We start from the raw sequence: 15782 nt of genomic DNA, 5'->3' as shown, positions 1-15782 counted from the left end.
CAGAATAAACCTCAAACTTTTGTTTTAATGGATAAAACTATATATACTTAGTGAAATGGTCAACAAAAATGACATAATATTTAAATCCATCAATTGCGGTTATAGGTGCAGGACCCCATACATCAGAGTATAATAATTGTAAAGGTTTAGAACTGGTCATAGAAGAAATATGAAAAGGAAGCTTATGAGCTTTATTACATTTGCATGGATTACAAATAAAAATTTTTGAGGATGAAACAGGTAAAGAAAATGAAGAAATTAAATGATTTAAAATTTTATTAGAGGGATGGCCCAAACGAAGATGCCAATCCTTGTAGGAAGTCTTGACACTAGAAAAAGAGATAAACAATGGAGGAACAATAGAATGGGGAGGAGAAGGCCACTCATAGATACCTCCTTTATTTGGTCCTTGAAGCAGATTCATTCCCGTTGGTATATCCTTCACAATAAAACCAGTGGGTGAGAATTCAATTGTGGCATTGTTATTATGGCAAAATTTAGAAATAGACACTAAATTTCGAGTCATTTTTGGCACACAAAGAACATTTAACAGTAGAAAAAATGTATTATGAGCAGGAATATTAGTTGTACCAATATGAGTAATATTTAAAACATTACCATTGCCAACCATAATTGCATCTGTTCCATCATAGTCAGAATGGGCATTCAGATTGTGGAGATCATTAGTGACATGGTGAGAGGCACCTGAGTCAAGAAGCCAAGATGTTTGAGGTGGGTTCTGGATAGGAATTGAGTGATCCTGCTGACTAGAGTAATAGGCTTGCGGCATTTTGTGAATTCGAGGGGTGGGTAGAAGACCAGGCTGGGGACTATAAGTCCACTGCTGTTTCAATTGTGGACAAAATTTGGCGGAATGACCCTATTGACCACACAACTAACAGCGCCCTCGATAGCCTCCAAAGGTAGAAGAAAAGGAAAAAGTACGAGTGGAATGAGATCTGGTACCAAACTTCTTTTGAAGATTGCGAGGGAAGGTGTTAGGTCCATTATTTTTATTAGCAATATGAGCAATCATGGGAGAGTCTTCAGAAGTGGAAATATTTGACTTTTGAATGTAGGCTTCATATTCTAGCAAACGTTCATGGAGATCTTCAAATGAGATTTCTGTATCCCTTGATCTCAAGGCAGCAGAGATTTCTTTTAGATCATGATTTAAGCCATTAAGTACATAAATTGTTATCTCTTCATCTTTGAGTGGTTCATTAAGTAAGGCTAATTCGTCTGCTGCTGCTTTGATTTCAAACATATAAGTTGTGATACTACGTGATCCTTGTGGTCGAACAAGCTCCGAAGTCTAATGATGCATGATTGAGATGGCTTGGCATAAGTGAGACATAGCTTGCTCCATAACTCACGTGATGTTTTAGCTAAAGCCAACATTGATGCAAGGTCAGAAGACAGAGGCAAGGAGAGATCCAAAAAGAAGCTGATCTTGCTGAGTCCAAAATAAATATGGCTGGTTGGAGGATTGGGAAGGACAAGGTAGAGAGCCATCAACATAACCGGTAAATGTGTAACCATAAAGGAGAGCATCCCATTGTGCTTTCCAAGTGAAGAAGTTAACTGGGGTGAGTCGAATTGGTGCTTGTGTAGCAACGTTAATGAAGACCAGATTAGCAAAGTCATAGGTAGGAGTATCAATCAGAGAAGAGTAAGAAGTAGAAGAGATGGGTGTGTAGTTAGCCATAGCAAAGAAAAAAAAAAAAAAAGGAAGAAAAAAAATAATGAAAAACTCGACACAGATTAGATCGGAAAAAAACTCTGTTAGAGCTTTTAATGCTCTAATACCATGAAAAAGGTTGTTGTTGACTGATAAAGTAAAGTTATTTTTTTATTGAATAAGAAACTAATATTTATATACAGGTATAGTTGGTGTAGATGACTAAAAATGGGTAATGATAAAAACTATTTATAATAGATAAAGGAATCTTGAAGATAGACTCACGGGAACTACTAATCTCTATCAATCACCACTCATATCAGGACGGTCGAAGAGCCTTTTTGCGGTGCCTATTTTGGAAAAGCTGCCATAGATGAGTTGTTTTCTAGGTTTGAAAAGAATGTCCTCCATTACATGGTGTGGGAGACCTGTGAGTACGTTAACCTTGTTATCTCATTAACCAAAAATCTTTAGATGTGTATATACATGTGTGTGCATGATATATGCATATTACATATATATAATGAAATATGTATAACATTTATACATTTTGTACGCATACGTACTCATGTATGCATGTGTTGTATTTAGCAACGTATTAAATTTCAATGCCATTATATTGTCTTTGAAATACAATGAGTAAAGCAACAATATTGCAATAATTTTAATTATGAGAAACAGAAAACATGATTTTGGAAATTAAATAATTTTAATTTAATTCTCTATTATAGTTTACTTCTAATCATATATAATTGTTTGAGACTGTTTTTTTTTTTTTTTAATTTGCTTAATAACTTCGCACAATTGGATCAAAGTTAGAATTTAATAGACTAACTTTAGGACTGGGCCATTCTTTGGGCCGGTGATAATTACCTTATTGGCCTTGCCTAACATACGACTGGGCCACGCATAAGGTAGTTCAACCTTTTCCCAAAGAACCTTTTTGGAGTGGATTATACACATCCATTTAAATAAAAATAAAATAAAATCTTAATTATACACTTTATATTATATACTTACATATATATATATATATATATATTAGATAAGGGTATTATTATTGAAACAATGGCTTTGCCTCCTAGTTGTCTCGCAGAACTAATATTTCTGTTGTCATGGTGCGGATTATGGTGGCAAATTGGATTTTAGATGTTAATGTTTCAAAAAGCGATTAATGAAAGTATACGACTGGATTACAAAAACATTTGGGCATTGATAGTGGGAAAATAACGTTTTAGTTTTAATTTGTTTTTGGCTTTCACACTATTAGGAGCCAGCAAATGTGGTTGAGTATCTTTCCAAATAGACATATATGATTTAATACGGAAACCCAAGTTTAACTATAACTTCTATCTACTTAAAAAGAAAAAAGGTTAGCATGTAAATTATGGTAAATTTATATATCATTGCAGATTTTGGGTAGTCCTATATTTTGTGGTTTTATTCTAGAATTATGAATAATTATATTTTAATACCATTAACTTTTAAGATTTTATAGTTTAAATTTTTAATTTTTCAATTTAATAATTTATATCCTTGATTTTTCAATTTATTACAATTTAAATTTTTTTAACTTTTGGCTAACAAAGTTTCATAATGATTTTACATAATTGATATTAAACTGTATTAAATTTTAAAATAGAAGTTAATAAAGTTAAAAATTTTAAAACTAATTTTAAAAATCAATATTCTTAGTATTTTCTAATTTAAATATTGATACAGTTTAGTAGCAGTTATGTAACCTGTACCAATCTCTTTTTAAAAATAAACGCTAATAAAGTGTGAAATTTTAAAAATTAATTTTTATATTTTGCATGTTAGTATTTTTTAATTTACAAATTGATATCAATAATGTGAAATAACTAAAAAATCGGTAGTCTAAAATTAAACAAGATTTGTACAACAAATTTAAAAATTAAATACTAAATTGTTGAATTAAAAAATTAATAATTTGCAGTGTAAAACTTTAAAAATTAATGATACCAAAATCAAATTAATCTTTAAAATTATCAAACAGAAATGAGAAATTTGCTCAAAAGTGACTGATTCGTTTTTGTTCATAATCGATAAAAGTAGTGCTAGCCAGCTTTGGAAATGATGTATGGATGCAAACGTGACTGATGATGATTGCATGCAAAAAGAAGGGATCTTTTATTTATTTATTATTATTTTATTTTAAAATTAGTTAGCAGTTCCTTTTTTTTTTTTTTCTTTTTTGTATAAAGTTAGTGGTTGTGATTATAATTTATTATTATTTTATTTTTAATAGCTAGCAGTGTTTTTTTTATTAGTTTTTTTATTTTTATTTTTATTTTTTGGTATAAAGTTAGTGGTTGTGCCTGTGAACATAAGTGGTTTTATGGGGCCAGTAAATGAGTGCTCTGTATAAAGAATAAATAAGACACTGTCATTGGGCCTGAAAACGGCTAGCGATCGGCCGGCTCCATTATTGGTTTTTAAATAAGTTTTTTAAAAGATAATAATAAAAAACAGAAAATGACATCATAGTTACTAATTTACTAATTTGTTTTTAAACAAGAGGAGTCGATAGAAAAATCCTAGTTTACGAAATTTTGTTAAAACAAATAAACATGTATATATAATTATATATAGTCAATTTTTGATTAGTACGTTCTAATATATTCTTCATTAAAATTTCATTTATTAACTTTTAAATTTTTTTAAAAATTTAAATTTAAAGATAAATTTAGAATTTATATAAGTTGTGATAATATTCACTTTATCCTTTTATAGTTTTAATATTTCATTAAACTTATATAAAATTTCAAATTTATTTATAAATATCAATCTTTGAAATAATTCAAATACTAATAAACAAGTTCTGATAGATTTTTCATTATTACATCTTAATAAGAGACTATATATATATATACATATATATATATATATATTTAACTAGGTTTACATCTATCAATATGATGACTTCAAAATCAGACATATTTTATTACACTACTACTATATTGTTAAATCTAAACATTAACAAATTTAAAAGTTGATAGAAGGGGTGTTGATTGAAAAATCATTATATACATCCGCACAATTTGAGTTAATTTCTATATCCAGATCACTTTATACAAAATTCAACAATATCCATCCTAGACCATATATGCGCAGTAAAACAATATATATTTTTTAAAAATTTGAAAGCAAATGGTATATTAATTAAAACTCTAGGAAGTTTAGCCCTCCATTATGGTACTTAAAGGCAAACAGAATGCTTTGGGTGAAAGGATGGGGAATGTGGACTGTAGAACAATATAACTGATATCACCTATTATTCATCAATATCTATATCTATATCGATATATATATATATATATATATATATATATATGTCATCTACTGCAATTAAAATAAATTTAATAAAAATATTCTAGATTCAATATATAGAAATATCCACGAAAATATTGAAAATTATCTACTATTGATAAAAACTCATAAAAAATGATAGAAATTGATGGAAATAATTTATTTTAAAAATGAATTTTTTTATTGAAACTTTAATATTAGTTTATTGAATTAACTAATTATCAAATTAACTATAAAAATATAAAAATATTTCATGGATATTATATTAATCAATTGATTTATAGTAAACGTTAATGGTTATAAATATATTATAATTAATAAAAAAATATGCAAACGATACATATTTAATAAAATTATTTATTAATTAAGATATATAAAATAATTATTACAATTATATTATATTTCATAAATATTATTTATATCTGCTTCATTCTCATATTAATATATGAAATGTAAAAAGTAATTATTAAAAGATGTATTTATTTAATAATTTGCTTGTAACTATTAATATGCCATTGATATGATTATTTGATAGTTAAGTTTGTAGAAAATATGTTCCCTATATATCTTTCAATTTTTATGTAGGTTCTAATTTTATCTACTTAATAATATTTATATAAATATTAAATTTATTATTGTAAAAAAAAATAATTGGTAGGTAAATTTTTAATTTGTGATATTAATTTTTTCTAAGAATATAATAGGTAGACTTGTCTAGTACAATTTTAAGCATTATTTATTAAATATGAATTTTTTTTATATTCTTAATAATTGGAAGGTAATTAAAAGATAAAAAAAACCTATTAGTAACGTTAATTTTGCAAAAATTTTTACTAAACATCAATAATATTTATAAAATTTTTTGATAAAAAAATTTTATAAAAAATTCATAGATATTTCTAAAATTTTTATGAAAATTTTAAATTTTTTAATCAAATTGTGAAAGATTTAATACAAATATTATAATAAAAATTTCTATGACAATTATTAAAAAAAATAAAAATTTTGATAGATATTATAGAAATTATATCCATTTTAACAGCTAAATTTTTTTATATATTTAAAAAATAAAAAATTCACAAAAAAAAATTGATATTTTAAACTATGAAAGAGTTGGCCCTTGATCATTGTGCCACATATTGCTATTAAAATAAAACTAAAATAACAAATCAACTCAATTCATATTCACAATTCTAAGTTTGTACTTTATGACTCCAATAATTGAAAGCAACTCACCCTTTTTTGGAGACATTAAAATATATAATGCAACCAAAATAACAACGCAATGGAGGTGACGTACCATATGCTGACCAAATAATGTTGCATCATTCATTCATTCCGCTCATAATGCACGGTCTAAGCTATATATATATATATAGTACAAAGTGGTTACCATTAATTTCTTGTATATTTTACCCCTTTAATAATTAAAAACGGATGAATAAGTTATTCATTTCCAAGTTTTCCGATATACCTTAGAGGAAAAACCGAGTCTCGATTTGTTTGGTTGGTTTATTGGGCATATATATCCTCTGTCTGACGAACATTCAATATTACAGTCGCAGTACATTAATCTTGCTCTTTTGTTTTTTAGATTGATTAAGGTTAATCTTTATCTTAGTTACCTCAATCAATTATGTCTTTCACATGGAAGGGTTATTAGTTAAAACTTATTTTAATGAAAGTGTATAACATGGGAAAGATTCAAACTTCTTCATGAAAAAAATTATTAGTAGTTTTTATTCCTCTAAAGAAAGAAACTTATTAGGTACTTCAAGCTCGTGACCTAGGTTATATAGCAAAATGTTGTAAACTTTGATTAATACTCATACCTATTTTTATTTTTTAAAAACATAGTTCTTACCTTGTATTGGAAATTTATTGAAGTGATAAATGTTAACGGTTATAAATTACCTAATTAGGTTTTTGGTTCTAAATTTAAGAAGTGATACCTTGGCACTTAATACTTCTAAATGTTATTTTATATTGAAAATATATTTTTAATAGAAAAAAATATTATTTATTACCACTAATGAATGATTTCCAGTAGAACCTATATATCATACGACAATTTAAATAACATCATTAAATGACTTGCTTTTAGGATTTTAGTATTTAAAAAATAATAGAATCAAATATCTCAATTAAAATTTGTTACATAAGATAGTAATAATTACCGGTGATGATAAATAGCAAAACTCTTTTTGACAAATTGTTCTATGTGTATATATATATGTATATTTTTTTTTTCTTCACTAGTTGTATATACACACATATACACACACACACACATAAAATATATGTCAAAATTTTCTCACCTTATATTAAAAACATATTTTTGATAGATTATAACTATATATATAGTCAAGCTTAAATAAAGCTTTAATATGAAAACTAACATGAAGTCTTTTTTTTTCAACTTTTAAATCGTATCAAAGACTTAGACTTAAATTACAATTACTAATCACCGAATTTCGATATAGTTCATTTTTTCTAAGTAGGATTTATTATATCACTAAATTCATATTTGATCACATTTTAAATTTTAAATCAATATGATCTAATGGTTATCAATGATAAACCTTAATTTAATAAAATAAGATGAACCTTACTTAAGACAGGATTCACTTTTCTTAAATATGATTTTAGTATGTCATTAAAGCTATATTTAACCACTTTTTTACATTTTAAATCTCAATATTTAATGTGATCGAATGATTATTAATAGTAAACCTTAGTTTAATAAAGTAAAATGAATTTTACTTGAAATTGACTCAATATGTATATATATATATATATACATATATATATATATACATATATATATATATATATATAATCTCCTATCAAAACGCCTTGATGGTTTTTCCATAAGAATTTTACTTATTAACCTTTAGAATATTTCAAGGGTTAAAATATAAAGATATAGTTAGGATTTAAATAATATCCAAACAATGTTCTGCTCTCTCAGGGTTTTGAAAAGTATACTAGCAAACTCATATAGCCCATCAAAATATGTTTAAATTTTAACTCTTGAAGTAATCTAAAGGTTAATAATAAATTTTTTGATCAAAACGTCCTGATAAGAGACTACTTGTATATACGGAGAGTAATTCTTATTGAGGAATCCCTAATTTACACAATGTTTGGATTGAATGGAGAAAAGAGAAAGAAAGTATCCATTAATAATTATTATTTAGATGATTAGTAAATAAAAAGAAAAGGAAATAATATGAAACGTTAAAAGTATTTTCATACAATAATAATACGGGTAATTTTAAAATATTAAAAAAATGAGATCCACTTTGATTATTCTATTGTTATTTATTATTATTATTATTATTATTGGTTATATGTTGTGAATAGAAAGAATAGAAGGGAAAAGAAAAGAAAATATTTAAATCTCTTGTTTTGACCGTTAAAATAGGATGAAAAGAAAAGGAACATGAAGGAAATAGAGAAAATTGGTTTTTTTATTTTAACAAGTTTACCATCCATCCAAAATTAAGAGAAAAATAAAAGAAAGAAAAATACTTTAATATTTTTTTTTATATTCCAACATTACCCATATTACTATTCTATATTTAGTTTGTTAAACATGTGCGTTGAGAGTAATTTTGTAACCAATTCATTTTTGTTTTATTTCCCTCCGTTTCCATTTACTAATTATTCAAGTAACAATTATTATTATATACTATCATTTCCTTCTTTTTTTTTTCTTTTTTTTTTTTCTTTTCTTCATCAAATCATTTCTTCTCTTTTCATCATTCCAATCCAAACATAAATATATAGGATCTTTTAAAGTAATAGTTTTTAATACTAAAATTTAAAATTGAAATGTGAACCTTAAAAGTAAGCATTAAACTTTTAATAGGATAATGTGAATCCCACTTTTAATCTGTATATATTCTAAGATAAACTAGGAGATACACTTACTTTTGTACATCAATTAAAAAACAAAAAAAGTACTGTTAGTACATGCCAATGGTACTGCAACTTCTCCACAAGGTATGTAAATTCTGTGACAAATGTAAAATGGTAAATCGTAAATGGATAAAGGAGGCTTCCATTGCTTTATTGGTGTTTCCATTTACAACCAGCAGGCGTATTTAATTGTCCCTAATTATTTCTTAATGGTTTATTAATGCGCAGTCTAATCATCCCTCCTTTCTTTCAACTGTCAAGCAAGCATGGGAATATCCGAGTTGAGAGCAAACCCATCTTCAAAGTGGTCCAAAAGCTTAAAGCGGTCAAAGCAGCGCCGAAAAGTTAGAACGTTACCACCTTTGGCAAAATAGATGAAAGAAGCAGGCTACACAAAGACTCTCTAGGAATGGACAAAAGAGGCTACGGGGATTAGCACACTAGCAGGGCCAATCAGCTAGACTTTTACACAAGGAATTGACTGAATAGGACACGAATGGGTTCTTTCAAGCCTATATGACCATTGCACCTATGCTGACTTCACTCAAAACACTTTCAAAGAAGCAAGGAAATTTTTTTTTTTTTTAATCATTTAGAATTATAGTTCTTTCAACTACCACTTTCCCGATTTCGAAATCATGTGTAAATGGATTAATAACTTAGCTCAATTTACTTGATGTGATTATTTGAAGTTTAATCTTGTTGATTTAACTATAATTAAATTTAATTGGGGTAGGATAATTCTTTGAATTCAAAATTTAAAATTATTTTCGATGGTCATCACCAACTCAACTATTAAAAAGGGATAATTGGATCAAATTTAAAAATAATGCAATTTAATATATATTAGTTAGCTAGTTTTGCATTTCATTGTTATGTCTCTAAAATGGTATAGACGAATTGTTAATGTTTATTTCTATCATATGAATTTTATGAGATTTGATTCGAGGACAATATGTGTGAATGTTGGATAATAATATCGACCAATATCAAAATGCTTGTCTATTTAACGTTGAATAATAACATTAATCAATGTCAAAATGCCTGCCTATTTTTGAGGATATTCTTTTCACTTTAATTAGTTGGTGTGTTTATATATATATATATATATATATATATAGAGTCATGCTAAAATAAGGTCTTTAATATGAGATTAATATAGGTTTTCTTTTTTTAGTTTTTAAATCATATTAAAAATTAAAATTTAAAATTAAATAAATAAATTTATCAATCATTGAATTTTCGTAATCATTTTCTCTAAATAAGATTTTAATATGTCACTAAATTCATACTTAATCAATTTTTAAATTTTAAATATTAGCCCTTATTTTAATTTAATGGTCATTAAAGATGAACTTTAGTTTAATAAAATAAATAAACTTTACTTGAAATTGAATATATATATAGATATATATATTTATATATTTACTTATACTTTATTAATTATATTAGAGTTATTAAAATGCTAATCAAATTTGTTTATAAAATGACACAATAATTTGTTTTCTTTATTTACTTGTCCACTAAAAAATTTACTTATCTATGTTTAAGATGTATGACTAATTTAATTGACAATACATTGACACATAAAAAAGAAAAAAAATTAAACTAATAGCTTAAGATGATAGGAGATTAACTATTGTTTTGTTATTCTCTTTCTCTGTGGGATGTATTCAATTTAGAGTTTGATGGATTTAAAATGAAAAATAGATTTTAAAGGATTTGATGGATTGTTATGGAATTTTACAGAGTCCATAAAAATTTTATAAGAATCCAACGAAATCTTTGGATTTAAGGCTAGATTTCATATTGATAATTTTCTTCACAATTTCACTGTTAAAAACCTTTCAAATACATTAAAATCCCTCATTTTTTAAAGTCTTTTAAAATCAATGACTTTTTGAATACCACCATATTTTAAAAAAAATTCTACAAAGTTGTAATTGAATATATCTAAATTTTAATGAACTTTTATAAAATTCATCAAGATCTGAATTGAATATCATTATACTTGTATGGACTCTTTTAAAATCTAAATCAAATACCTCTAAAATCATTTAAATTCTAAATTGAATACACCCCCCTAAGACTCCTGTTTATATATAGGTTCGCCTCCCCCTGACATGTAGGCTCATCTCTTATTCTTTTTCTTTAACACTTACCTTTATATGTAGGTTGGCCTCTAACCTCAATATGTATGCTTATCTCTTTGAGATTTTTTTGGATCCTTATATGTATTTTTGTTTTTGTTATTTAATAGAGTGTTTAAATTTTAAATCAATGACTTCTTGAATACCAAGCTCTGATACAAAATCGAATTATTACTTCTTTCAAAAATTTAAAAGTTCAAACTGATAGAAGATAAACTATTAATTTTTTTTTTTTTTAAACTCTAACAATATATGCATAGTCATTATAGTTTCACCATAAGCCTTTTTTATAAGCATTTGGATTACTTCAATTGCTAGTATTTAAAACTCAATTAAAGGTCTCGTATTGATTTAGTTTTATAAGGAAAATGAACCTTTTAGGGGTCTAATAAACAATAATATATTTTTAAATATCGATCATTGAAATGATCAATAGCTGATTTGATGTAAACTTTTATATATATATATATATATATTATAGCTTATATCAGTTTATATATAATTAGACTCATAATAGTTTAGCCTGATAATAAACCAATTAAATCTTATTTTATTAAGCATAAGACTACTTATAAAAAATCCTTAGAAATTCTTTTATTAACCATTAAATGGCTTAAAAGAACCAAAATTAAAAAAATATATTTACAGTTTGACTTTAATATGTCATTAAATATATATTATATTATTATTTGATTTTTAATTTTAATTTTTATAATTATTTAAAAAATAATAAAAAAATATTTGATGTTAGAGCATCTCAAAGTGAGTCCAACTTTGTATATGTAATTATATACAATTTAATAATAAATAATGTTAGATGGAATCCTTCACCTACCCCATACAGAATGTCACATCTTTTTTTCAGAAAAATACGAAATAAAATAGCTGCATTTTGGTGACTGAAAAGTGAATTGTTAATAATAATAATAAAATAATAATAATAATAATAATGTAAAGTGAAACTCTGCTAACCAACATATCACGCTCTGCCTATAAATATACCTCACATCAGCATAACCAAGACATCAAAAGGTGGCAAATCAGCAGGATAACTCCTCTGAAAACCAAAAAATAAATAAAAATTTCCGCATCCAAACACAATGGAAGTAGAGCGAGTCCTCCACATGAAAGGCGGCATTGGAGAAACTAGCTATGCCAGCAATTCTTCACTCCAAGTCTCTCTCTCTTCTCTCTCTCTCTCTCTCTCTCTCTCTCTCTCACAGACCCATTCATATGTTTTCAACATTATTTATAATTTTTGTGTTTTTTCTTTTATTAACTTTGCAGAGACTTGTAATAACCAAAGTGAAGCCCATACTAGAAGAAAGTGTTATAGGGGTTTATTACAGTGTAACCCCTGAGTGTTTGAGAATTGCAGATTTGGGTTGCTCTTCAGGACCCAATACACTTCTTGTGGCATCAGAAATTATGGATATTATAGATGCAGCATCACAATGCTTGAATAATCATCAGGCTCCTGCTTTCCAAGTTTTCCTTAATGATCTTCCTGGAAATGATTTCAATACCATTTTTGAATCACTTCCAAGTTTTTATAAGAGGTTGGAGAAAGAGAAGGGAAGCAAGTTTGGACCATGTTTCATTTCTGGGATGCCTGGGAGTTTCTATGGAAGGCTTTTCCCTAGAAATTTCTTGCACTTTATTCATTCTTCTTACAGTTTGCATTTTCTCTCTCAGGTCTCTTCAACTTTTTATGCCCTATATTATATATTACTATCTTTCTTTTAGATGCTTAGTTAATTAATTACTCTAATCTCCTAAAACCAAATATTCACTGAGCGCTTTACCAGAAAAAGTAATAATAAAGAAAAGTTTTGTGGGTAGAACATGAATATGTGTAGTTGCATTTTGTTGGATGATGTCATCCAACTTATTATACTTTGGGTTCAAATTAGATGAAATTCGATATTAGATATATTAAATCAAAAAAAAAGAAAAAGAAAAAGTCTGATATTAGATATATCAAAAATATATAAGTTGGACGAAATGCTTAATAAAATAAAATTAAATGTATATGTAACATAAATTTGTGATTTGCATAAAATAAAATACACAAACATATACATACATACATATATATATATATATGTATATATTCCCCTTTTGGTGCACACAAAATATTAGTTGTCTAAGCAGTACTAGTACTGTGTTTGAGAAAAAGTCTGTTGGTAGGAAGTAAGGTTTTTTATTCTTTTGCTGTAAAAGTACTGTCATTTTATATTCGATTAGTCACCATTATTTATATATATTGCAATTTGTAATAGAAGCATTATATAATTTTTTTTACGGTGCAAAATGTTTTAACTTTTATATCACATGATATATTATCCGAAAAGTATAAGAAAACATGTTCTCTAATATGTACCTATAAGTTTTATCGAATGATTGAGTACATATATATATATATATATATATACATACAGAAATAATATGATAAAAGTTTTATGAAAAAGCACTGTGAGGAATAACATTCATAATTATTACATCTACATAATTTTTGTAATCTGAATGGTTTTTGTGATTTAATAATTATGAATAACCGTTTCATAATTTTTTTTTATAAATCATTTATCATATCAAAGCTATATATATATATATATGTATACATATGTGCATATTGGTACTTTCTAATAACCACATTCAAAATTAATTTACCAAAATAACAGTCCAGAAATAATCAGTATATGCACACAAAAAAAAAAAAAAAAAAAAAAGGATTGCCCTGCTTTGCAAAAATAAATAAATAAAATATTTGCAAATCCCATAAATGTATTTTGATTGATACAGATTTTATATAAATTTTCAGCCACCAAAAGGTTTGAGGACGGAAGAAGGAGAAGCACTGAATAAAGGCAACATTTACATAGCAAAAACAAGCCCTCCTGAGGTTTTTAAAGCATATTTCAATCAATTTGAAAAAGATTTCACTTTGTTCTTGAGGTCTCGTTCTGAGGAGATAGTCCCTGGTGGTGGTATGCTATTAACAACCATGGGAAGTATTCAAAGTGATGATCCTCGAAATATTTGGGAGGTCGTCGGGACAACACTACACGACATGGTTTTAGAAGTAAGTATTTAATCTGCATTTTCTTTTATTTTAGTTTTTACAATAAGTGCTAGAGTCACCAAATTATTTTCGCTGAATTTTATTTTGCAGGGTTTAATTGAAAAAGAAAACCTTGACTATTTCGATTTACCATATTATGCACCAACATCAAAGGAAGTTGAAATGGTGATTGAAGCAGAAGGATCATTCTCTCTTCATGGATTGAAAATCTTTGAAATGGATTGGGATGCAAATTTGAAAGAAGAAAACGATAACAGTGTTATTGCAATTGATGAGAAAACAAGAGGACAATTCGTCTCCAATTACATGAGAGCAGTTGCAGAACCTATTCTCAGCAAGCAATTTGGAGAAGCAATTATAGATGGCTTTTTCAAAAGGTTCACAGACAAGGTTATTCATCTCATGGCCAAGGAAAAATGCCAATACGTAAACTTGGTTATTTCCTTGACAAGGAAGCGGGTTTAGTTTATTTTGTGAACCAAAATTATATTTCTGTGATTTTTCAAGAAATGTCTTATGTTGATGGAAATAAAATAATAATAATTTGTACTTTGTTTAGTGTTGCAGAAAGATCCTTTTGTGTGTGTTTGTTTCTTTACTGTCAAATGGAATAGTGTATCTTTTTTAAAAGAATAAAAGCATTGTTGAAAGAATATTGTGGGCTACCAAAGCAAATACCACTTAGAGAAGAATTTATTAGTAGTTTTTTCTCTCATGTTTATTTATCAATAGTTTTTTCTTTATAATTGTGGTAAAACGACGGTAGATGAGTCTGCTTTTATAAACCATTTACTATATCATTTTCGTATAATTATTTATATAAATAATATCCTTTTAAATTATGGCAAATAGCACTTTCAAATTAGTCTGTCAAGTGAGTTTGATAAACTATTTATACCAACAATTGAAATGTTATGGGTTCAAGAGACTTGGTGATAAGAAAAAATTATTGTAAATGATCCAAAAAAAAAAAAAAAAAAGCCTGGTTATATAACACATAAGGTTAGGATCCTCAAATAGATTTTCAATCAACACCTAGGCAAAATGAACCTGTCTAAACTCATATAAACCCCTACTATATTATTAAATTTTAACTGTAGAATAGATTTAAAGACAAATAAGGGAGATTTTAATGGAAAATCCATCAAGTTTTTCTAATGAGAGATAACTATAATATATATATATATATATATATATATGTATGTATGTATGAGAAATTTAACATCACAACCATCCTGATAGAAAACCATTAGGACCTTCTTAAAGCATTTAGATCTATTTAAAAATTAAGATTTTAAAGATATATTTGAGGTTTGAATGAGTTTTACCTTAATGCATCTAATTCTCAACCCTTAAATAAAACAATCAAATGGCTATTTGCTATAAATAAATGTCATAATAAAAAATTATCATGACATTTTGATGGGATTTGTCATAATAAAAAATTATCATGACATTTTAATAGGAGACTATAATAAAATTGATCACATAGTATACATCTACTTGCATTAATTAATAAAAATTTTCTTGAAATTAAATGATTCATTATCTATTATATCAATCAATTTTTAGTATAAAAAAACTCTATTTAAACTAAATTTTGTGTCACCCT

General features: G+C 26.4%; 1 protein-coding gene across 1 annotated transcript; it reads left to right on the top strand.

Annotated features, from left to right (window-relative positions):
• Positions 1 to 12124: 12124 nt before the first annotated feature.
• On the top strand, positions 12125 to 14872 carry LOC107405871 (probable caffeine synthase MTL2). Its single transcript, XM_016012966.4, has 4 exons — positions 12125 to 12260; positions 12373 to 12780; positions 13910 to 14170; positions 14261 to 14872. Exons 1-4 carry the CDS (start codon positions 12186 to 12188, stop codon positions 14633 to 14635), a joined length of 1119 nt encoding a protein of 372 aa, XP_015868452.1. The 5' UTR covers positions 12125 to 12185; the 3' UTR covers positions 14636 to 14872.
• Positions 14873 to 15782: the final 910 nt, after the last annotated feature.

This window comes from Ziziphus jujuba, chromosome 9 (genome assembly GCF_031755915.1).
Source record: "Ziziphus jujuba cultivar Dongzao chromosome 9, ASM3175591v1".
NCBI classification, from domain to species: domain Eukaryota; kingdom Viridiplantae; phylum Streptophyta; class Magnoliopsida; order Rosales; family Rhamnaceae; genus Ziziphus; species Ziziphus jujuba.
This window is presented reverse-complemented; position numbering and strand designations above follow the sequence as displayed.